The sequence below is a fragment of the Artemia franciscana genome, chromosome 5, assembly GCF_032884065.1.
Source record: "Artemia franciscana chromosome 5, ASM3288406v1, whole genome shotgun sequence".
Lineage (NCBI taxonomy): Eukaryota > Metazoa > Arthropoda > Branchiopoda > Anostraca > Artemiidae > Artemia > Artemia franciscana.
The window spans coordinates 3,632,378-3,658,726 of record NC_088867.1 but is presented as its reverse complement, the minus strand read 5'-3'; the positions used below and the strand labels follow the sequence as shown (position 1 = coordinate 3,658,726).

General features: G+C 35.7%; 1 protein-coding gene across 1 annotated transcript in view; it reads right to left on the bottom strand.

Annotated features, from left to right (window-relative positions):
* LOC136026890 (KAT8 regulatory NSL complex subunit 3-like) overlaps positions 1-26,091 on the bottom strand; it is a 36,085-nt gene extending 9,994 nt beyond the window's left edge. Inside the window, exons 1-4 of the mRNA XM_065703695.1 lie at positions 25,992-26,091; positions 20,194-20,623; positions 8,451-9,315; positions 3,471-3,843 (exon numbers count right to left, since the gene is read on the bottom strand). Of these exons, the coding sequence (XP_065559767.1) occupies positions 3,471-3,843; positions 8,451-9,315; positions 20,194-20,621 (1,666 nt within the window). The 5' untranslated portion in view covers positions 20,622-20,623; positions 25,992-26,091. The remainder of the gene's footprint in view (positions 1-3,470; positions 3,844-8,450; positions 9,316-20,193; positions 20,624-25,991) is intronic.
* Between the last annotated feature and the right edge of the window lie 258 nt (positions 26,092-26,349).

Here is a 26,349-nt window from a genome sequence, read left to right as displayed (position 1 = left end):
TTTATGACAAGAAGAAAATAATACCTATAACAGGCTGCAATAATCGCTTTGGCATAAAAATAGAATAACAATACCTAACTGAACGCCAACAACAACGAAATTTAATTGCGAAAAGCCCTACTTAGCGCATGGATAGTCACAGAACAATTTCACATAGGAAAATCCAACAACCATGATTAGCTTTTAGATTAAATAAAAATATTATCTTACATTACTGTTGCTGCTGCCTAGAGAAATTTCTCAATAAAAGCTGATTTTCAAACTCCATGAATTGCAATACAAAGCAACTAAAACTGCTTTGGTTGCAAAGCTGAACTGACAAGAAAACTTTTCTATGTAAACATTAAGAATTCACATAGCTTCGTTTCCTCTTACACTAGTCCGTTGGAAACTTCGAATTGTAAGCATCGCACCTCGTCAACCAATTCTTTCTTTTTGCACAATTTTATGGCTTAAATTTTCTCAGGCTCGTAGCTTTTGATGTGTAACATTAAACTTGACACTAGTCCATAGGAAATTCGTATTGTACACATCACACCTCGTCAACCAATTTTTTTTTCTGCACAATTTTGTGGCTTAAATTTTAGCATTTTACACTCTTCCCACTTTTATGCTCTTGACTTTGTTCAATTTTATCTTCAAGTTAATTGATTAATTGTTTGATCAATTTAATCATCGACCAATTTTGTCCTACCTATACATAGTATTTTACTCTAGTATACATTTACTTTAGTATTTTATGTTTTTGTCTCTATAATAGATTCATGTTCCACTAAATTAATACCAATTTATCAATTTTATCAATTTAAACGATTTATTGATTTAATTGGCTGATTAATTTATAAGATAATATACTCATGCAGCATTTAGCAAAATCATAACCTTTTTCTTATGCCGAATGCATGGCAACATACACAAATTTTAAGCACATAACGTACCGTTAGACACCAAGAACTTATACCCAGTTATCTTCGTAATTCCACCATCCTTGCAGGATTACAACAAGATTATACACGGAAGATACGGCGACTAAATTTAAATTACACAGCAACTAACATGTTATAATATTTCCTAGCCTTATTCGCCAAACAATCGGTCAACAACGCTCGGATTGCACGCACATTTAACCCAATTAACACTCTAAAGTAATTGAGGTTATCTTGTTGAAGAACGACATGATCACCAATGGAACTGGCTCTTAGCTACGGACGCTGAAGACTAGGAATTCATCTGTTTGAACGTTACCCCGATATGCTCACGCTCCTTATATAAATGGGAGAATTGTTTGCCATCCTCATCGACTATATCTTTCAAAAGGGGGAATACCTCCCCCTTTGTTAGTGCAACCAGCGAATACCTCCTCCATCTTGTTGAAGAACAACATGATCACCAATAGAACTGGCTCTTGGCTACGGCAGCTGAAGACTAGGAATTCATCTGGTTGAACATTACCCCGATATGCTCACACTCCTCATATAAAATGGGTGAATTTGCCATCCTAATTAACTATATCCTTCGAACGTCCAACTTCACAGGTGCAATCCAGCTGGACCATGATTGCACCCTGTGTGTGATGGCGGTTTTGCTGACGACATAGATGTCTTGTCTCATTTAAGAGAGGAGCAGCAGAAGAACACCAATCTCAAACAAAGCGGAACCAGTGAATACTGCAAAAAAACTAGCTGCCATTCCAAGTTGCAATTGATATACTGGAGCAGATCGAAGAATTTAAGTACCTTGGGAGTCTCATCGGGGTCTAATGGAAACAAGGAAATCACCTCACGAATTATCTAAGATAGAAGCCCTTTTACTAGGCTAAAAAAGGTGAGGAAAAATACAACCTACTCTATGAAACTGGGGCTCTGGATATTTAAGAGTAATGTCGTCTCAATACTGGTGTACCAATGCGAATCTTGGGCATGAAATAAGCAGCTCTAAAAACAAATACAACGGTTTGAAAATAACTGTTTTAGACCAAAATTTGGTGGGCATGAGCAAACGTCGAATGTCTCAGGAAGTGTGGTGCTGGGTCCCTCCTGGTATCACAAGCAGTAAGCAACGCTATTCCGATATCTGGAGAAGGATACAACACTCTTTAGGTCATCAGTGGAAGATATTTAATCTGTAGAGCTGGAGATGTCGTTGTAAAGGCACTTTTGTCACCTTATACTCCAGCCGGCGCCAGAACACCGGCAAGACACTGGACACCGTCAGAACACCGGCAAACGGCGTCAGAACACCGGCGTCAATTTATGACAGTGGGAACATCTAAACCAAACACCTACACGAAAATATCATCAGCATAATTTGCTAACAAAAAATTATACCCTCTAAATAAATAAGTCACAATAACTTTCTACAGCAAAACTATAATTACAAAGTGGCAGAGAGGTCAGAGCACCTTGTCTAATAACTTTCTGAACCGGGATTGAGGAAAATTTCAGAAGATACAGAAATCCTAACTTTAGCATTCAGCTTCCCTAGCATAATTTCTGCTGAGAGCGGTTTGGCCGAATCTTTTTTTTTCCAAAATTCCAAGAAAAACAAGTTCGAAAATTTTGACATTTGTATCTCAGAAAGGGGCTGTATCTACAGTCTTAAGTCTTACAGCAATGTCAATCAGAGGATTCGACAGAGATTTTTTTGCACAACACAGCGTTTGTAATTCAGTTTCGACAAAATAATTTCTGCTGAGAGCGGTTTGGCCGAATCTTTTTTTCAAAGATTCCAAGAAAAACGAGTTCGAAGATTTTGACATTTGTATCTCAGAATGGGCTGTATCTAAAGGCTTAAGTCTTACAGCAATGTCAATCAGAGGATTCGACAGAGATTTTTTTGCACAACACAGCGTTTGTAATTCAGTTTCGACAAAATTGTTATTTTTGGCAAAACCGCTCTCAGCAGACAGTGGGAACATCTAAACCAAACACCTACACGAGAATATCATCAGCATAATTTGCTAACAAAAAATCATACCCTCTAAACAAATAAGTCATAATAGCTTTCTACAGCAAAACTATAATTACAAAGTGACAGAGAGGTCAGAGCACCTTGTCCTAATAACTTTCTGAATCGGGATCGAGGAAAATTTTAGAAGATACTGAAATCCTAACTTTAGCATTCAGCTTCCCTAGCATAATTTCTGCTGAGAGCGGGTTTTGCGAATCTTTTTTTTCCAAAATTCCAAGAAAAACGAGATAAAAATTTTGAGACTTGTATCTCAGAATCGGCTGTATCTACAGTCTTAAGTCTTACAGCAATGTCAATCAGAGGATTCGACAGAGATTTTTTTGTACAACACAGCGTTTGTGATTCAGTTTCGACAAAAATTGCTATTTTCGGCTAAACCGCTCTCAGCAGACGTGAAAACTTTTGCAACTGAAAAATGGGCAAATATACCAGAGTTGAGTGCAAATGAATTGAGAAAATATTGACAATATTATGGGAACATAATCCACAATATACTTTACCTTTTTGGAGAGGATCTGGTTCTGTAGTTTCTAATGTTACTTCCTCAGAATAATCCACACTTAATCGTTTCATCAACCCTTGTGGGTGTTTCAACAACTGGGAATGCATAGAAGAGACAGTAGGTACTACCTTGGACGAGTCTAATCGCGATTTACTCCCACTTTTTGACTGCACCTTTGATGGGGTTGAAGGATGTGCAAAATCCGAAGAGGGGTTAATATCCGAGAAGATAGTATTTAAGAGGAAGGAGCATATCTCCTCAAAGATTGCACGGTCTACCATACTCTGAGTGACTCCTTCAATTTTTCGTTTATCCTTGCTCATACGAAGCCACTCATCACATCCACCAACTATAAGGTGGCCAGTTTCGATCTGTAAGAATTAAAAGGCTATGAAAATTAACAACTATAGACCAGTGGCACCTCTGTAATGGCCTCTCTCATAACATTATTTTTTGTTATTTTGATTAATTTACCTTTTATGAAGATAAACAATTCGCTTGAATAAAAACGAAAAAGAAAATGGATATGGACCCCTCTTGTCCCCACTCCGATAAAATGCTGGAGATCCTTCCCTGCCTTTTAGTCTAATAACAAGTCTGTTCATCCTATCTTTAGAAACTAGCTCTAGGGAAATTGAAAGAGGGGGTCAGTAGCTCCCCGCCCAATTATGTGGAATTTTTTTTTATTATAAACCCTATGTCCCACGACTATCCGGATTAGGAGCCATATTATTAATAAACAAGGAAAATGAATTTCCCAAAAACAAACAGGCTAGTATGGTTCTGAAATATAGAGCACTTAAAAAGCTACAAATTATAGACCAACGGCACCTATGCAATGGGTTCTTTTTGATAATAAACCTAACTTTAGTTTATAGAATTACATTTAGGTATATCTATTTCAATTTGCCTTAGATTGACTTATATTTCTATAGATTGAGTTAGATTGATGTTATCTGAAATACCACAAAAAGAAAGATCATGTTCGCCAGCAATAAGGTGCCCACTATCAATATAAAAGATAGCTCTTACAAGGGATGGCAACATGCATACAAGATAGATCCTTTGTAAGCTATGAGTCAGCTTCTCTTGGTAAGCTATTCTCTATGAGTAAGCTATGAGTCAGCTTCTAAGCTATGAGATAGATCCTTTGCAAGCTATGAGTCAGCTTCTCTTGGTAAGCTATTCTCTATGAGTAAGCTATGAGTCAGCTTCTAAGCTATGAGATAGATCCTTTGTAAGCTATGAGTCAGCTTCTCTTGGTAAGCTATTCTCTATGAGTAAGCTATGAGTCAGCTTCTAAGCTATGAGATAGATCCTTTGTCAGCTATGAGTCAGCTTCTCTTGGTAAGCTATTCTCTATGAGTAAGCTATGAGTCAGCTTCTAAGCTATGAGATAGATCCTTTGTAAGCTATGAGTCAGCTTCTCTTGGTAAGCTATTCTCTATGAGTAAGCTATGAGTCAGCTTCTAAGCTATGAGATAGATCCTTTGTAAGCTATGAGTCAGCTTTTCTTATTTCATCAACTTTATCAGTATACCATTTTTTCAGCAAGTTGCAAAAGGGGAAAGTTAAACTGTGATTGTAAGACGATTTTCAACTGTGTTCTAGCGCCAAATTTTTCTGAGTAAAAGATCAAGTCACCCTTATCAAAGTATGCATTGTTTTATTACATACAATTTACGCTAAACTCCAGGTTTAGTCATAGCCATTTCAAAAGACAATAGTGATAGTAGACTAACAGAAAGCAATAAATATGGACATCATGGGCAAGCAATCGGTTTAGTCACAGCCACTTCAAAATACAATACTGATAGTAGACCAACGGTTAGCAATACATATGGACATCATGGGCAAGCAGTCGGTTTAGTCACAGCCACTACAAAATACAATCGCGATAGTAAACCAGCAGTGAGCAGGGCTAGCAATCGGTTTAGTCACGGCGACCTAAAAATACAATAGTGATAGTAGACCATCAGTGAGCAATACATATGGACATCATGGGCTACCAATCGGTTTAGTCACAGCCACTTCAAAATACAATACTGATAGTAGACCAACGGTGAGCAATACATATGGACATCATGGGCAAGCAGTCGGTTTAGTCACAGCCACTACAAAATACAATCGCGATAGTAAACCAGCAGTGAGCAGGGCTAGCAATCGGTTTAGTCACGGCGACCTAAAAATACAATAGTGATAGTAGACCATCAGTGAGCAATACATATGGACATCATGGGCTACCAATCGGTTTAGTCACAGCCACTTCAAAATACAATAGTGATAGTAGACCAACAGTGAGCAATACATATGGACATCATGGGCTACCAATCGGTTTAGTCACAGCCACTTCAAAATACAATAGTGATAGTAGACCAACAGTGAGCAATGCACATGGACATCATGGGTTACCAATCGGTTTAGTCACAGCCACTTCAAAATACAACAGTGATAGTAGACCAATAGTGAGGAATACATATGGACATCATGGGCAAGCAATCGGTTTAGTCACAGCCACTTCAAAATACAATAGAAATAGTAGACCAACAGTGAGCAATACATATGGACATCATGGGCTACCAATCGGTTTAGTCACAGTCACTTCAAAATACAATAGTGATAGTAGACCAATAGTGAGCAATACATATGGACATCATGGGCTACCAATCGGTTTAGTCACAGCCACTTCAAAATACAACAGTGATAGTAGACCAATAGTGAGGAATACATATGGACATCATGGGCAAGCAATCGGTTTAGTCACAGCCACTTCAAAATACAATAGAAATAGTAGACCAACAGTGAGCAATACATATGGACATCATGGGCTACCAATCGGTTTAGTCACAGTCACTTCAAAATACAATAGTGATAGTAGACCAACAGTGAGCAATACATATGGACATCATGGGCTACCAATCGGTTTAGTCACAGACACTACAAAATACAATAGCGATATAGATAACTTCGAAGACCACACTGCCTTTCCATGACGAAAGTAAAACAGTTCAAAATAGGGATGAAACCTTTTTATTGACAGTGAATAACTATAAAATTATTTAACTGGATATTTCGAACATATATCATCATGGGCTACCAATCGGTTTAGTCATAGCCACTTCAAAATACAATAGTGATAGTAGACCAACAGTGAGCAATACATATGGACATCATGGGCTACCAATCGGTTTATTCACAGACACTACAAAATACAATAGCGATATAGATAACTTCGAAGACCACACTGGCTTTCCATGACGAAAGTAAAACAGTTCAAAATAGGGATGAAACCTTTTTATTGACAGTGAATAGATATAAAATTATTTAAATGGATATTTCAAACATATATACAGTGTTCATCAACAGCATTTTACTGCTGATGATGAACACTGTATTTGTGTTCGTAATATCCAGTTAAATAATTTTATATCTATTCACTGTCAATAAAAAGGTTTCATCCCTATTTTGAACTGTTTTACTTTCGACAAAAGCGATAGTAGACCAGCAGTGAGCAGGGCTAGCAATCGGTTTAGTCACGGCGACCTCAAAATACAATAGTGATAGTAGACCATAAATGAGCAATACGTATGGACATCATGGGCAAGCAACCGGTTTAGTCACAGCCATTTCAAAATACAATAGCGACAGTAAACCAACAGTGAGCAGGGCTAGCAATCGATTTATTCACAGCCACTTCAAAATACAGTAATGTTAGCAGACCATGGACATAATAGGCAAGCAATCGGTTTAATAACAGTTACTTCAAAATACAATAGTGACAGTTATTCTGGTTTATTTCTCAAAGGGTTTCATGACTTTTTTTTAGAATTCTTAAATTTTGTTTTTAAACCGAACCTAAATAATAACTACCTTTTTTGAATTAGTGATAACTTACAATTTTCGGGTGATAATGAACAGTTTCTGCGAACATGTATTTTCGGCTATTTTTAGACGAGGTTTGCTGTCTTAAAGGTTAGAGCTCCTACAACTTAAGCAATCTTCATTCTCCAGTTGTAGAGAGCTGGCAATTTTTTACACTCTAGCAGAAGTGTAGGCTATACAAGGCGGGGGCCATCATCAGGCCCCTTGAAATATAAAGATTCACTTATATTTCACGTAATCAATTAAATTTTCCATAAAATCCGACTAAATCATAACGTTTTTGCAAAAAATTTACCAATTTGTTAGGCTCCCTCTAAGACAAATTCCGACTTGCGTGCCTATTCTTTATCACTTTAGACACCTATCAATCTATTAGCCTTGTACAAGAAAAAAAAATGAAGAAATGATTCTTGTTTTAGGTTAATGGGTTGAAGTATCAAAAACATGTCAGGGCATTAGCCTGCTGCTATAAAAAAAAAATACAATTATGTAAAATAAAAATTGTGAATAAAAGAAAATGAATTGAAAAAAGAAGCAAAAAAGATAAAAAGTGTTGAGCTAAGAATGAACTGAACTTCAAAACGGAGAGTCTTGGATGAAAAAAGACGATTTTTTAGTTCGAGTCTCTTGCCGAAATGGCGTCTTCTGGTTCTTTAGGCATTTCTTAGTCATAAAGATTTATCTTAATGAACTAAATGCAAAATGAACTGAACTACATAAAATCAAAGAAAACAATAAAAATGTGCCCATACTATATGAAACTTTTGCGACATTTTCAATAAATTTCCTAGACTTAAAACATGATTTGTCAATTTTTCAGTTTTCTTTTTAAGTTATGCAGAAATGACCAAACATCGCTTTTAACTATTTTCTAATTACCAAGATTTATTTTAACAGCCTTTGTGTTTTTTTTAAGTCATACACCCTCTCTGTAATATTAATATATTATTTTTGTGTTTCTTTTCAAGTTACGAAGGCGCATTAGGTCTACTTTCGTCTTCTTACTGCATAACCTATGATTAGTTTCTTCAAGTCTGAAGTTAACCTAAGAAAGAACTGAACTTTGTTATCGAAGAGTAATTAAATAAAAGAATACCTTAAGCTGTTCTCGAAGTTGGTCTATAACATCCGGATGACTATTTTGTGCATGGGTTGCAGTAACAAAAAGCGTAGGAGACTTAAACTCAACAATACTGTCATCCAAATCTCGAACACCCTCAACACTTTGGCTAGGGTAGCCAAGACACACAACACCTGACACAGTTTCAATCGCTGCCACCTGCAACGCCAACAATGATCCAGTGTTTGTTCCAAGCAATATAATTGGCCTATTGGCACAATGAGCTTTCAACTCTCTAACTTTGGCTTTACCAGTCATAATGACAGCTTGCATGCTCTCTGGTACCTCCATCATCCCAGGATGAGCTACAGAGTGGACATTGATTGGAACCACCTTTCCAACTTGATTGAAGAGTTGAATCCAAGCAGCTGCCCTCTTTATCGGCGGTAGACGTGTTGTTGTCGGAACTCCCGTAAATAAAATAAATAAAGGGTTATTAGGCAGCTTATCAGGCTTATTTTGAGCTAAAAGTTGACCTACTGGATCCCAGGGGCGATCACTCATCTTAGGGAGACTTTCAATAGAAGGCGTACAAGCCAGTAGGTTATCTACAAGAGGCGGGATTTTGCAACGAAGAGTTTGAAGCACTTCCAAATAAGCAACTAGATACCGCTTTGTCAATGAATTTACAAGCTTTTTATGTAACCATTGACATAAATCGGTTTCCCAATTTAAAAGCCCAAAGACATGTCTAAATCGCTTGGCTGATATAGATACTTGATTACGGACTAGTATAGGCTCGTTTGGATTCCCGACAAAACTAAGACGAGCCAACTGATCATTGTTCAGTATTTTGGCTGCATTTGAAAAAACCTGGAACTGCAACTGACTCCATCCTTCCCTGGAAATAATTACAGAGATTAGAAGATATTACAGGCAAACTCATGTTAAAACAAAATACATATATTAAAAAATAAACAATTATAAAGTAAATATAAACTAAATTAAATATAAATTTTGAAGCTGTTTGAAATTGGACCACGGAGGCGCGACATCATAAACGTAAGACCACAAACATCAGGCTTATGTTTATATTTTCATCGAGCTTATGTATTTAAAATCATCACAAGTGTGATCACTTGTGATCACACTGTGTGATCACATCATCAAATGTGAAACCACATTTTTTTTAAGTATTTGACGTGTAAATTTAATTTCCACAATAGAATCCAAAGACAATAAGTTTCCACAAATACAGTTAAAAAATTTAAATAGATTACTGGAGAATACAAACTCGATGGCCGGCCTAAATATTATGAGCATTAATCATTAGTTTATTATATATTATTATACATAATCAAATTAAAATTAAAACATGCCTAGTAAAGGCTGTCATGGAGCTAGTTTAGATTACGCTGAGTTAGGAATCCTATGTCCGAGGGCCACGGGTTGAATTCCTGGCGTGACCGGTTATTTGGTTAGGAACGGGGGTTAGTGGCGTGATTCTGTGAGCTCAGCCCGAGTCGACCCAGCTCTGAATGGGTACCTGGGGAAATCTGGGAAAGGTAAGCAGGAAGGGTGTGCGAGAGCACAGGATGGCTGCCCCCCACCCGTCATTGCACTTCCTGGCTGAAGGGCTATGAAACGGAGATCAGCACCACCGATTTGGACCTTGTGCCGTCTTGTGCCGTCATACTTTTTACTTGCAGTTTAGATTATGGCTAAATGTCCATAACTAAAAGTAAACCAAACACTACTATCAAGGCCTTAGTTACCGGAATAAAAATATAATTCACATCTTTCATTTTTAAAAATGGAATGAGAGTAAATAAACTTCGACAAAGTCAGTCACTGATAGTGACAGTGACGGTGACAGTGATAAAGTTGCTGAACAAGATTCAGTCACTGAAAGTAATCTTATGGCAGCATAAATAAGAACAACACGACCATATTTCAAACAAAGGTACGATTTGCGTCAGTATAGCCTGACATGACCATTAATTAATTGGTAAGTCTAATTAAAATCAACAGCAGTTTCTTTTGTTAAAAAGTATTAAGAGGTGGAAATTGTACCATTTTATTGGATGTTAGACGTTATAATGCTCAAGGGTATGCGAGTCACTACCTCATTTCTTTTTTTGGCTTGCTACAGCAGTTTGGTCAAATTCTAAAAAATAGTTCGGCGAAATGCTAAAACAGTGACGGTCAGAGAAACAATTATTTACCAGATCATCTTTTCTCAATTCCTTCAAAATACCCCTATTCTATAAAATTTAATTATCTAATTATCTTATTAAATAAATGAAATCCAAAATTAGAAATCAAAAATAAACGAGGGAGAAGATAAATTCTTGGGGAAGGCCCAGAGTCCCCTCTGGATCCGCCCGTGTGAGCTCCCTCCCGTCAATGCAAATTTTGGTTACACTCATTCCAGAAAATAACCTTAACTTATAACCTAAATTACCTAAAATAATATTATCTTATTAATTATCTCATTAATTATCGCAACAAATTTCCTTAACTGAAAGAACGAATCAACACTAAAACTCAAAACAAACAGAAGGCAGTATAAAGAGCAAGGAATTGAGGAGGGGGTAATCCACTCATATACGGTACAATTTCTGTTCCTTTTGAGTTTTAATGTTGCTCCTTACTTTCAGCTGAAAAAACTTGTTTTTTAGAACTTAATTTCTGATTTTCTTTTTTAATAATACCGGTAAATCTGGCTTACCCTCCACTAAAAACTTTCGGCCTTCAGAAAAACTCCTCCCTGGAAATTTCCTCCCACGTAAAATACTACCCCCCCCCCCCCAAAAAAAAAAATCCTACGAGATATTCCATTTTCGCTGAAATCATCCCTCCATAGAAATTCTTCCAGACAATTCAGCCCAGAAAATTCTCCTTAGCATACCTTCATTTGAAAAAGACTTAAATTTCTAATCGTTTTTCTGAGCAATCCGGAAATCCTCTCTTCCGTGGAAATTTTTTTCTTGAAATCCAAACCGACTGAAACTTTCCCCCAGACCATTTCCTCTGAACATCTCTACGTGCAAAATTGAGTTTGCAAAGAGAAAAAAGACAAATAAAAATAGTTTTGTAAGAATTATATAAAATCCTCCATTGTAAAAATTTCCCCTTGAAAGTTCACCCGCAGAAAAATCTCCCCAATTAAACCCCCCAAGCACAAAATCACACCCCCCCCCCCCCCCCCGAAAAGTGTGCATATACTTCCCAATAACAAATAATATGCGAAAGCAATGGACAAATTTTATAACTTGAAGACCTATCCTTGGGGGTTGTAGGGGGTCATGTTATTTCCAAAGGCATAAATTTTGGACTTTTCAACTAGGCTGAACAAAATGGATAGCTCAAAATTTTGATCAGACAACTTTGGAGAAAAAAAGGTCGTACGATGGGAGCTAGTTGTCTTCTAATCTTTTGGTCCCTTCAAAGGGGCAATGGAACTTTTAATTTCCGTTTAAGTACGCCCTCTCCCGATCTTCCGGGACCATTAGTTGGTATGATCACCACTGAAAAAAAATATCTGTGATCGTTCTTCTGGTACAAAATGCTAAGTTCCAAATTTTCGCACATAGGACCTTAAAACTTCTAAAGTAGGGTTCTCAGATAAGCATAATCTGATGGTGTGATTTTCATTCAGATTTCTTGACTTTTAAGGGGTTTTTCCGCCTTTTTGAAAATCAGGCAAACTTTCTCAGGCTCGAGTAACACTAAACTTGACAATACACTATAAATGATCTTATATACTGAAATTCAGCGTAATCATCCCATTCTTTTGATGGATCAATTGATATCAAAATTATTTTTTTAGATTTTTGGTTACTATTGAGCCGAGTCGCTCCTTACTTACGGTTCATTACCACGAATTGTTTGATTACTTAATAAAATTTACTGTTCCAAATGGTGAAAAACTGTTCACCAAGCAATATTATGACCTTATCTAGCACTGGGTACATTAGGTAGAAAAATACATTTCCAAACTTTGGGGTGGAAGAAATTGGCATTTTTTCTAAGGAGCAGCTTGAAATCTACCTAATACCAAAAGCCTTAACTGGGGTCCAACACTTGTTGAAACGTTGCTACGAATACGCCTCCAATAACGTTACCGTAAATACTGTTCTATATGTCAGACTTAAGTGTCCGTCAAAAAAAGGCCAGGGGCCATAGTCCAAGCATCATCGGTCAGTACCAAAATTTTAAAATTGTTGCCATGTTTCAGAATTACCAACATGTAAAAATATTAGCCTATTTACCAGGCTCATTGCAATAGAAGGCCTGTCATTATCTGCAAAACCAAATACTATCAGTAAACCAGCAGATTTGTCGAAATGTTACTACTTTTCAACATCAAACACACATTTAAAGAAGCCTACTAGTCATTATACTAGATTTATTGCCCATCAGCATACGTTTATAACCTGGCAGGAATGGGCCCTATACAGAACACAATCAACTGACCCCCAACGTCACTGAAATAGTTGATATGCACAAATATTCGTGCTATGATTAAAATAGGAATTTCTTTTCAGCACTGAAAATACTAAATAATAGCGCAAATTATATTGTTGTAAAACAGTATTACTTTGAATAATTTGGTTTATTTGTTATATTGTTACTAGTTCTTTAACTGAACTTGTCAATAAACGAAATAGAAATAATAGCATTATGTTAAAACATTTTTTCCAAAAAAAAAAAATGTTTTTAGAACATAGCAGACGTTCAGCATATATTCATCTTAGTCTTGATTTAATTCAGTTTAATATTTCATTAGAATTTCAGGCCAAAATCATCACTAACCATTTGAATAGGGAAACCTAAAGTTGTTCTGTTCTATTCTTTTTACAAATATGCTTTTAAATAGGAATATTCAATAGTTGATAAATCATTAAAGTACTGAATTTTTTAGGATTTAGTGAGAGTGAAAAATTAACTTTTATCACTCCCCCAAACAACCTACCCCCCCCCCCCTACAAAAAATAATCAACAAGCCGTATTTCATCTGATAAGTGGCATGGCCTACATTTACCTCCAAAATGTTTACCTAATTTACCAATTGGTTACCAGTGTTTGGTAAAGTTACCAAATGTTTACCAATTTACCTAATTTACCTCCAAAAATGCTACAAAATTTAAATAACATATAATTATGCAAGTGCACCCCATCAAGACTTGTTATGGTCATAATTTACAAAATCACATACCATTTTATCTTAAGTAGAACATTTCAAGTTATCACTAAAAAAAATAAACGAAGTTTTTGTATAGGCTACAGGCAATAAGCAATCACAAGTTAATAATTTTTTTTTTATGAAAGCCACAAAACTAATGCAACAAATGATTTAATAGTTTAAGAGATGATATAACACAATATAGGAAATTACTCAAAAAAACTGATATAGCAACTTTGGGTTTTCTGATTGTCGTTAACAAGCAGTTGTTTTTAAAAGGGAGGATGATATTAAAACAGAATAAAATAACACAAAGGTTACAAGAAAAAGCAACTAAAGGTGCAAAGATTTTACAGGAGAGCCACAAAACTGATTACGTTTTGATTCTTATTAATATTACATAAAAAAACTAGTTTTTTTTAACTGAAAGTAAGGAGCGACATTAAAACTTAAAACGAACAGAAATTACTCCGTATATGAAATGGGTTGTCCCCTCTGCAATCCCTCGCTCTTTACGCTAAAACTTTTAATTGTTTTAAAAAGCAGAATTGTGGCAAAGAGTCAAACTTTAGCGTAAAGAGCGAGGGATTGCGGAGGGGACAACCCATTTCATATACGGAGTAATTTCTGTTCGTTTTAAATTTTAATGTCGCTCCTTACTTTCAGTTAAAAAAACTAGTTTTTTTTATGTAATTTCTGAACGTTTTTGAATTAATACATGTTTCATTTTGGCTCTCCACACATAAATTATTAAAATGAAATTTGCATATTAATTCCTTTTTTGGCTAAATGGCTTTCTCTTAGTTTTGATCAGACGATTTTGAGAAATAAGGGATGGGGAAGGAGGCCTAGTTGCCATGCAATTTTTCGGTTACATAAAAGGCAACTGTAAATTTTAATTTTTATCGAATTTTTTTATTAGTAAAAAATATAAGTAACTTAAGAATTAACTTACGTAACAAACTTTTATATTCTTTATTTTTTATTATGTATATGAGGGAGTTTGTACACTCGTTAATACCTCGTTCTTTACACTAAATCGTAAGTTGTGTCCCAACTCTTTAAGAATGATCCCTGAATCAGAAAGACCGTAGAATAAATAGTTGAAATTACTAAAAATACTATAGCATAAAGAGCGAGGTACTCCTCCAAAATACCTCGCTCTTTATGCTAAAGTATTTTTAGAACCCCTCATATGCGTAATAATCTCTGTTCGTTTTAAGTTTCAGTGCTACTCTTTACTTTCAATTGAAAAAAAAAACTTTTTCATGTTTATTTTTTCATTGTTTTTTTATAGTAATTTTAGAAAATCCTGAACCCTTTTCATTGAATTTCTGTTCCCCCATGACATATCTCTCCAAGGAAAGATCTTCCCATATAGCCCCCTCCCCTCAACCCCACCCCCAAAACCAAAAAAAATCCCCTGAAAACGACTGTACACTTCCCAATAACCATTATGAAATGTAAACACTGGTCGAAGTTTGTAACTTGCAGCTCCTCCCCCAGGGACTGTGGGGGAGTAAGTCATTCCCAAAGACATAGTTATTATGGTTTTTGACTATGCGGAATAAAACGGCTATCTCAAAATTTTGATCTGTTGACTTTGGAGAAAAAATGAGCGTGGGAGGGGGCCTAGGTGCCCTCCAATTTTTTTGGTCACTTAAGAAGGGCACTAGAACTTTTCATTTCCATTAGAATGAGCCCTCTTGCGACATTCTAGGACCACTTGGTCGACACGATGACCCCTGGGGGAAAAAAAAAATAAATAAAATAAACACGCACCTGTGATTTGTCTTCTGGCAAAAAATACGAAATTCCACATTTTTGTAGATAGGAGCTTGAAAATTTTGCTATAGGGTTCTCTGATACGCCGAATGCGATGGTGTGATTTTCGTTAAGATTCTGTGACTTTTAAGGGGTGTTCCCCCCTATTTTCTAAAATAAGGCAATTTTTTTCAGGCTCGTAACTTTTGATGACAAAGACTAAATTTTATGAAACTTATATATTTAAAATGAGCATAAAAATTTGATTTTTTTGATGTATATTTTAGAATCAAAATTCTGTTTTTTAGAGTTTCGTTTACTATTGAGCCGGGTCACTCCTTACTACAGTTCGTTACCACGAACTGTTTGAAACAGCTGTTGCTACAAGGACGGATTTTATTTTGCTGTCAAAATAAAACAGACAAAATAAAAACTTCAAAAAGGGCTCATTTGATTGAAAATTGAAAGGGCTAGTGCCATCTTTAAATAGCAAAAAATGACTGGAGGGCAACCAGCCCTCCTTGCCCATCATTTCACCTAACACATCTAATTAAAATTTTGAGATAGCCATTTTGTTCAGGATAGTTGAAAGATCTGGAAACTGTTTTTGAGGATGACCCCCCCAGCCCCCAGGGCATGAATTGTAAGTTATGCCCTGGGGTCATGTAAGGTCTTTTTTAAATTGAAAGGGTGGTCGCATAAACTTTGGAGATGGCACATTGGATTGGTAATCAGAAGTTCTAGTCCCCTTTTTAAAAGTAACGGTGACTGCAGGGCAGCTACCCCCCCACCCTCGACAAACACGTCGTATTGTCCCAAAATACATCCAACTGAAATTTTGAAATAGTGATATTATTCAAAATAGTCAAAAGATCTTATAGCAAGGCTTTTAGATTTAAAACAAACTCCCAGGGACTGGGGGCAAGGGTTGTAAGTTATGCCCTGGGGGATTTAAAGTTTTTATGAAAGGGATGGTTGTATAAGCTTTAGAGGAGTTGCATTTGGTTGAAAATTGGAAGTTCTAGTTGATGGAGTGATGGAGAAAATTAGCCCCCCCCCCCCCGCAAGCTACCCCTCTTTTCACCAAACACATCTGATAGAAATTGTCAGATAGCCATTTTGTTCAAAATAGTCCAAAGAACATATAAAAATACCTCTAAGGTTGGCACAAAGGTCATGTTTTTCCAAAATGCAGACAATAGAAATTTTGAGATAGTAATTTCATTCAAAATAGTCCAAAGATCATATAACAAGGCTTTTAGTGTTGTTACAAACCACCAGAGCCTGGGGTCAAGGGTTAAAAGTTATGCCCCAGGGGCATTTAGGGTTTTTAGGAAAGGGATGGTTTTACAGACCTTAAGAGGTGGTTCATTTGTTTGAAAACCGGAATTTCTAGTTCCCCTTTAAGAGTCAAAAGTAAATGCAGGTCAACTAGCCCCCCTAACTACCCCTCTTTTCATGAAACGCATCTGATTGAAATGATGAGATATCCATTTTGAAACAAAATAGTCCAAAGAACATATAACAATGCCTCCAGGGTTGGCACAACCTTCTAGAGCCCTGGGGCAAGAGCTCTAAGTTATGCCCTTGGAATATATAAGGTTTTTATGGAATGGGTTGTCATATAAACTTCATATGGGGCTCAATTGATTTAAAATTGTAAATTATAGTGCCCTGTTTGAGATGATTTTTTTTTAGAACATAAAAAGTTTATTATTTGAACCAAGAAAATTCCTCCCAGGCAATTCCATTCTAGCTGAAAATTCCCCCCCCCCTAAAAAAAAAAAATTGTGGACCAGTAGGCTACAGGTGAAATTTTTTCTTAGCACACTTTCAATATGAAAGAGACTTCCATCTGAAAAGTTTTTTTAATCATACTGGAAATCCTTTCCTCCATGAAAAAGTTTTCTTGCAAATAACCTGCCACCTAGTAGAGAGCTGTGCCTGTAGAAAATTCACTCTAGAGAATTTATCCCATGGAAAACTCCCCCATGGCGAATTTCTCCTGTTAAAAGTCCCCCCTCCTATGGAAAGATACTCTAGATTACTCACACCTGGTAAAAAGTTCACCCTCCCTGACAATTCCCCTTATTATCGCCACATCTAAAATTGAGTCAGCAAAGGGAAAGTAATAATATAATAATAAGAAATCCATAAAGGAGTTCTGGTAAAATGCTGCAGCATAAAACCTTCCCCTGGAAAGTTCACCCCCTGGAAACTTCCTTCCCCATGGAAAATTCCCCTTGTGGAAAATCCCCCCAGCAGGAAATTCACCACCCCCTCCCCATCCAAAAAATGTATGCATACTCCTCAAAAACAAATACTATACACAAACAATAGACAAATTTAATAGCTTAAAGACTTCCCCCAGGGGCTGTGGGGGGTCATGTTATCTACAAAGGCATAGTTATTGGGCCTTTCAGCTATGCTGAATAAACAGAACATCTCAAAATTTTGATCAGAAAACTTTGAGGATAAAAGGAGGGTGGGAGGGGGGCTAGTTGCCCTTCAATCTTTTTGGTCAAACAGTTCATGGTAACAAACTGTAGTAAGGAGCGAACCGGCTCAATAGCAACCAAAACTCTAAAAAACGGAAAATTGATACCAATAGTTACATCAAAAGAATTGTATTTTAATGCTAATTTTAAATATACAAGTTTCATCAAGTTTAGTCTTACCTATCAAAAGTTACAAGCCTGAGAAAATTTAGCTTATTTTAGAAAATAGAGGGAAACATCCCTTAAAAGTCATAGAATCTTGACGAAAATCACACCATCAGATTCACCGTATCAGAGAACCCTACTGTAGAATTTTCAAGCTCATATCTGCAAAAGTGTGGAATGTTGTATTTTTTGCCACAAGACACATCATGGATGCATGTTTATTTGTTTGTTGTTTTTTCCCCAGGGATGATCGTATCGACCCATTGGTCCTAGAATGGCGCAAAAGGGCTAATTCTAACAGAAATTAAAAGTTCTAGTGCCCTTTTTAAGTGACCTAAAAAATCGGAGGGCACCTAGGCCCGCTTGCACACTCATTTTTTCCCAAAGTCACCAGATCAAAATTCTGAGATAGCCATTTTATTCAGCAGAGTCAAAAAACCTGATAAATATGTCTTTGGGGACGACTTACTCCCCAGAGTCCCCATGGGAGGGGCTGCAAGTTAATAACTTTGACCAGTGTTGACACACAGTAATGGTTATTGGGAAGTGTACAGACACTTTCAGGGGGATTATTTTGGTTGGGGGGATGGGTTGAGGGGAGGGGGTTATTCAGGGGGAGCTTTGCATGGAGGAGTTTGTCATGGGGGGAGAGAATTTCCATGAAGGGGGCGCAGGATTTTTTGGTATTTTTTTTTAAAGAGCAATGAAAAAATAAATAGGAAAAAGTTTCTTCAACTGAAAGTAAGGAGTAGCATTAAAAACTGAAACGAACAGAAATTATTACGCACATGATGTGGTTCACATCCTCCTAATATCTCACTCTTTGCGCTAAAGTAATTTTATTGGTTTCAACTATTTATTCTACGGCCTTTGTGATTCAGGGGTCATTCTTAACGAATTGGGACAAAATTTAAGATTTAGTGGAAAGAGCGAGGTATTGACGAGGGGGCAAACCTCCTCATTTATGTAATAAAAACATACTAATTTGGAAGTTCGTTGCTCCGCTGCTCCTTTTTTTCTCAAAATCGTCCAATCAAAACTATGAAAAAAAGAAAAAAATATCCAAATTTCTATTTAATTATTCATGTGCAGAGAGCCAAATTAAAACATGCATTAATTCAAAAACGTTCAGAAATTTTTCAGAAAGTTTTTTTTTAACTGAAAGCAAGGAGCAACATTAAAACTTAAAACGAACAGAAATTACTCCATATATGAAAGGGGCTGTTCCCTCCTCAACGCCTCGCTCTTTACGCTAAGTTGCTTTACTAAGTTTTTTACTGTTTAAAAAAGTAGAGTCGAGAGAAAGAGTCAAAACTTTAGCGTAAGAGCGAAACGTTGAGGAGGGAATAGCCCCTTTCATATACAGAGTAATTTCTGTTTGTTTTAAGTTTTAATGTTGCTCCTTACTTTCAGTTAAAAAACTTGTTTTTTATTTAATCACTTAAAAAGGGCACCAGAGATTTTAATAGGCTATCCATTCAAACGATCCCTTTCTAGAATTCCAGCACTATTGGTTTGATGCCATCACTCCTGGGAAGAAAAAAAAAACACATCTGCAATCTTTCTTTTGGACAAAGAATGCAAAATTCCACATTTTTGCAGATGGGACCTTGAAATTTCTACAAAAGGGTTCTCACATAAGCTGAATCTCCTGATATGATTGTCAGTAAGATTCCTTGAATTTTACAGGGCGTTTCCCCCCTTTTTCAAAAATCAGGCAAATTTTCTTAGGCAAATAGCTTTTGATTGGTAACACTAAATTTAATGAATCTTATATATTTGGAATCAGCATAACATGCTGATTCCTTTGATATATATATATATATATATATATATATATATATATATATATATATATATATATATATATATATATATATATATATATATATATATATATATATATATATATATATATTGATATCAAAATTCTGGTTTTTAGAGTTTCAGTTACTATTGATCTTTGTTGGTCCTTACTTACAGTTTGTTACTACAAACTGTTTGATGTTACAATTGAAGAAAACATGGCCTCTGTTATTTATAAATCTTTGCTTTTTTTATAAACACAATTGACTATATTTTTGCTCAGTCATAACACTCAAAATTATTCAAAAAAAAACTTAAAATACTAGTTTAGTAAAAACAAAGAAGTAATATAACTTACTTGTTTACAGACTCTTCCCAATCTTCATTGGAACTACATTTTAGCCCAGTTATAGCATTTTCCATACTTTTCATTGAATCTCTACCCACACCCAAAAACGGGTTTTCTAAATTATCATCAGAAACATCATCAACAACACTTATTTCTTCACCACTTTCATAATGAGTCTCTTCAACATTCTTCCATGAATTCTTCAAAAACAAAAGTTTTGATGGCTTACATAAACCCCCCTCATGTTCAGTATTCCAAGCTCTTGTATAGGAGTGCTCTCTTGCAACAATTCCAATGGGTTTCTCAATAAAAGAGATTTGTTGTAAGTATTTTAGTACATCTGATTTTTGATGTTCTTCAGATTCACAGCTGTCCTCAGAGGCGAGTTTAGGCCGCTTGATTTTGACAGTTGAGGCAACATCAAGAGGTATATCCATTACTAAAATTAATACTATTTATTACCATTACTAAAAAAACTAACATGGCAACTCTTTGGCACTTTTTCATGTTTCTGTCAAACATTCCTTACCTTCTTGGAAAGTATAGGCTAGTCTAAGCATACATACCCTAAAAGTTTAATAATTCTATGATATACCCCCTACCCCTCAAGTTGTTCATGCAATGACACACTGTAAACCGGTTTCTTTTGCTAGTTTCTTTCAGCTTAGCATGAGAAAAGACAAAAAGAAGTGACAAAATAGGTGGGAAATATATAATTTAGGCTATATATTTGCACATTACAAAGGGGTGGGGGAAAAGTATTTGGACAGTGTGAAGTCAGAGAACAATTCTTACTTCATAATATCAGAATAATTGTAGCCTACACATTTTGCATGCAGATCTGCTGCACTTTACCCCCCCCCCTAATGTCAAAATAGTCCAAAGATCATACAGCAAAGCTTTTGTGCAAATATTTAACCCAAATTTGTTTCTTAAGTATTATATTTTTATCACACTTAGGTTTTTTTTATTAGAATTAATTTCAACTTCACTTCTTGAGCAGTAGGGAGCATATCATACAAGTGCCCAAATTTCTTTTGAGCAACAAGCCACCCAAACATGTTCTCTTTTCCACCTCTCATTGTGAACAAGCCTAAAACAGGCATGTTGTAGCAGTGTTCTTTTAGCTCATGAGTTTCCAACTAGGAATGTAAACACCCCTTAAGATGATTTCTGGAGGTGCCTTCAAATGGGATTACTACAAAATTTCTTAATCAGATTCATATGACAATCATTCAGAGTTCAAATTTATAGACACATTTGTGTAAATTTCCACTTTAAGAATTCAAACAATCATATTCCGTTTCACCATAATGAATACTTTAAATAAGGGCTGCATGGTGTCAGACATCATCAATCATTTGATTCCTGAAAACACCAACATCCTTAAATGAAAGCTATAGGTTCTTAAGCTGTTTCACATCATATGTTTTAGCTATTTTTGTTGATTTGTCACCCATGATATAAATTTCTTTTGTGCAACAAGCCACTCAAATATATTCTTTTTTCCCCCTCTCATTGTGAACAAGCATAATATGGGAAAGTTATAGGAGTGTTCTTTTAGTTTCCAACTAAAGAATAAACACTCCAAATAGGAGTGTTCACGAGTTTCCAACTAGGAGTGTAAACACCCCTGAAGATGATTTCTGGAGGTGCCTTCAAATAGGATTACTACAAAATTTCTAGATCAGATGCATATGACAATCATTCAGAGTTCAAATTTACTAATTCCATAAAAAAAACAGTAAATTTCAAAAGGAAGATGAAATTCTGGTTTGCCTTTAATACAAAACCATGTTGTGGCATGTCATTCATAATATTTGATGTATACTTATTTGCCTGTCTACAAAAAATGTTCTTAAGTATATTTTTGGAATAGCTTAAAAAAATTTGCTTCTTTTTTAACCACTATTTTATGGCAGGGAAATTTTGTCATTTTATGGTATCAATTCTTATTAAAAAAAAAAAAAAAAAAAAAAAAAAACTGCTCAGTAAATATACAAGGCCCAGAATAAAAAGCGATAGAAAACAATACTTATAGAAATTGGCTTCTGAGAATCTCTAACAATCTAGTATTTCAGCTAAGATCTGGTGGGATGTAAGATTATATTTCAAGCCAAAAGACCAGATGGGGGGGGGGGACAAAACCTACAGAAACAGAAAAAAATTTCAAACGAAATTTCAAAGGGGGGGGGGACAAAATCTACAGAAACAGAAAAAAAATCTTGCAGCCATAAAACAAGTGCCAACTAATTTTTTTTTAATGCCTTTTCTATGTAGAGATAGCCTTTCAAGGAGTGAAGGGGAAAGGCATTTCAGTGTTAATGGTAGTTGAGAATCTCTGACATTTTGGTCATGACCTTGCCAGAAGACAAGATAAAAGATATAGAGCCTCTCATTCAATTCATGCTGGTTGTCAATGCAAATTATTACCAAGAATTCTTCAAGAACTTGACAGGGCTTGCTTTAAGGAAGGATTATGGAACTGCCAAAGATGTTTCAAGTCAAATGCCCAGTTCCACAACACTAGGGTTGAGAGCTGTCCCACAGAGAAAGCTGTCACACATCAAGGTAGGAGAAAAAACAAATGCTTAAATACAACATTTAACTATACCAATTTCTTAACATTTTTTTGTTGTCCATTTGTTACTACATTATATCTGAGTTTCTTTTATGGTTTTACTCAGTTTGAACAGGTCAGTTTCACTGTAAGTCACATGTCTGTGTTTAACACAGTTGAGCCAGTTTTGACATATCTGACAAGTTGACCAACTGTTAAAACCCAATTGAGATAACAGTATTTAGGGAATTTATGGCACCAGAACTGTTTGATATTTTGTTTGAAAATTTTTACCACCCCTCTATAGTGCCATGGCTTCTAGCATGTAATTTTTTTTTTGCATTTTCTACTCTAACCATTTCTGTTCTGCAAGGTGACAAACATTCAACCACATTTTTCTTGAAATTTTATGATCTTCAATTATGTCAATTCCACTTCCGGGTGACAAACTACCAAATTTAGAATGAGCATAAAAACAGCATCAATTGAATCATTCACAGTCTTTTTATCCAAATTATATGAATGTATGTAAATTTACCAGGTTTCTTTTCATTGAACAAAATTATAACTATGGACAAAGAATCAAAAAGGTACATTTGTTATGGTTGACACATCTAAAGAAAACATGTTAAGAAAATAGAAGTAGTAGGCCCTATCAATAGATTCTTTATATTATGCTATTTTACAAATACCATAAGCACTTCTTTGCAGAGGCGCCATTTGGAGGAGGCGGGTCAGGGGTGGGCAAATGCCCACCCCAGATTTTCCAGGGGGCCCAAGCTTCCACCACAAAGGGCCCTTTGATGGCCATAATAATCCATTATGTCCAACATAATCCATTCTGTCCAATTGATTTGAAATTACTGCACGCCTATTAACCAAAGAGCATAATTACTTGACGACCCTTGATTTGCTATTAATTATTGTAAACTTTGAAAGTAGGTAAGATACACAATAAAATTCTTGAGTTCTGTCAAATGCCCATTTCCTAGATGATTACACAACACAAAGTGAGTCGGGGGGCCCAAGATGGAGTTTATGCCCACTCCAAGATTTGGTCCAAATGGCGCGTCTGCTTCTTTGACAATGCATTCTAGTCCTCTTTTCCAGATGGCTGTCAAAATAGCTCTTACTTTATAAGATACTTATAAGTAAAATATAATTTATTTATCAAACTTAATTGTGGAAAATCAGTGCTTGTTGATTATGTAACATTAAAAAAATAGATTTGTAATGAAACAGTAAGTTTGAGACCAATGTTTTTAAGTTAAAGACCAATGTTTTAAGCCTTTTTAAGCCCTATATTTTGGTCATTTTTAAGAGCTCAAAAAGTGCTTAAATCAAAATTTGCAATAGAAGCAACTATTATATTTGTAGGCTAAAGAAGATAAGAAAAGGCATCAAGTGATATGTTCACTTTATTGGTAAGTTAATTATATGAATGGCAAAAAAATTACTTATTTGTCTAATTCTACTCCCTCCCTATTGGATATCTTGCACTAGCTCAATAGGCTATACCCATAATTTAGATGATGAAATAATTACCAAAAGTTTCCTTCTGCTTAATTAACTAGGCCTCCTTTTTAAGACAAAAAAACTTATTGATTAGGATTAAGGGTAGAATGCTAGTTGAGTGACTTCTTGCTATCTCTGAAAGGGGTTAGGTTAGGAAAATGGTACTTTCAGGGATGGGTCTATAGGCTAAAGTATATGCTGGGAAGGTATTTTAAAGTTCCCACCTCCACTCCTTCTCCCTCTAGAGAGCCCTGAAATTTGCCTACATGATAGGTGTATACCTATTGAAATTTTGACAAAACAACATTTTACTTTTCATTTTAATTTTCAGATACCAGTTGCTTTTTCTCTGCCTTTAGAAAGCAGATTTCTAAAAATGTAATTCCTGCTATTTGAGTAGGCCTAGAATTCTGAGCCATATGAATGTTTTTTTTTTCAAAATTTAGGAAATGTGTTTGCATATCTTTAAAACCTGGGATTGAGGTATTTCAAAAATTGGGATTGAGCAAAGTTGTGAAGCTGAAAAAAAATTTGTTTTAATATATTCAAGCAGAAGATCTATTTTGCAAGGTTTCACTTTTATAACACACATATTTTTAAAGGTCATCAAAGGTCAAGGCCCTCTAGAGGGAGAAGGAGTGGAGGTAGGTACTACAAAATACCTTCCCAGGACATACTTTGGTAAAATTCTAGTTAATCGACTTCTTGCTATCTCAGAAAGAGTTTAGGTTAGGAAAATGAAACTTTCAGGGATGAATCTACAGACTAAAGTATGTCCTAGGAAGGCATTTTGAAGCAACTACCTCTACTCCTTCTTGCTCTAGAGGCCCCTGACCTTTGATGACCTTTAAAAATATGTGTGTTATAAAAGTGAAACCTTGCAAAATAGATCTTCTGCTTGAATGAAGCACAACAAAATTGTTTTCAGCTTCATAACTTTGCTCAATTCCATTTTATAAGGTTTTAAAGATATGCAAATATATTTCTTAAATTTTGAAAAAAAAAACAAAAAAACATTGATATGGCTCAAAATTCTACTCAAATAACAGGAATTGCATTTTCAGAACTAAAGGCAGAGAAAAAGCAACTAGTAACTGAAAATAAAATGTTGTTTTGTCAAAATTTCAATAGGTATAGACATGTCATATAGGCAAATTTCAGGGCCCTCTAGAGGGAGGAGTGGAGTTGGGTACCTTCAAATACCTTCCCAGGACATACTTTAACCTGTAGACCCATCCCTGATAGTTTTATTTTCCTAACCTAAACCCTTTCCAAGATAGCAAGAAGTCAATTAACTAGAATTTTACCCATACTTTAGCCTCTAGACCCATCCCTTAAAGTTTCATTTTCCTAACATAACCCATTTCTGAGATAGCAAGAAGTCAATCAACTAGAATTTTACTGGATTAAGTCTTTAGGTTTCAAGGAATATCATTTCAAAGAAGGACAAAATTGATGGGAAAGGGCTGACACTATAATTAACCTGTGCCTACAAATGGCTTTTTGGGAGAAACTAAATTCAAATATCAAATAAAACCCCTTTAGACTATCTTTGTAGCTGAAATTGGTTTTAGATTAAGGCCTAGTCCTACGGTGACAGTGGTAAATAATAAGATTATGCCAAAGTAGGATACATAACTGTACTAGGCCTAGTCTATAAATATGTCTCAGCTAAAACAATGTTAATATCTAGAGAAGATTACAAGGCAGCCATTGAATTGAGAATATTTACCACATATGAAAGTTAAAATCCACCGATAAGTTAGACTTCACAATTTCATTAAGGTTATTATTTTTATCCACATTTCTTTTTCTTCTTCTTGTGATTGAGAGCAGCGTTGCCGCTCGGCCGATTTCGGTGCCACTTTGGGTGGGAAAATAGTGTCATTTCATAAAAAGTGTCATTTTCCACAAATCTGCTGCTCGCGACACTGCTTCCCTCGCGCTGGTACCAATATGCTTTTCAAATTGATAGCACATTTACTACTGTGTAAATCCGTCCGGGTTCGGCAATCCGTGTGGAGATCCCACTCGTTTTTCTGCTTAAAAAACTCTCTAGCTCTCTGCAACGATTTGGTCAAATCAGGACA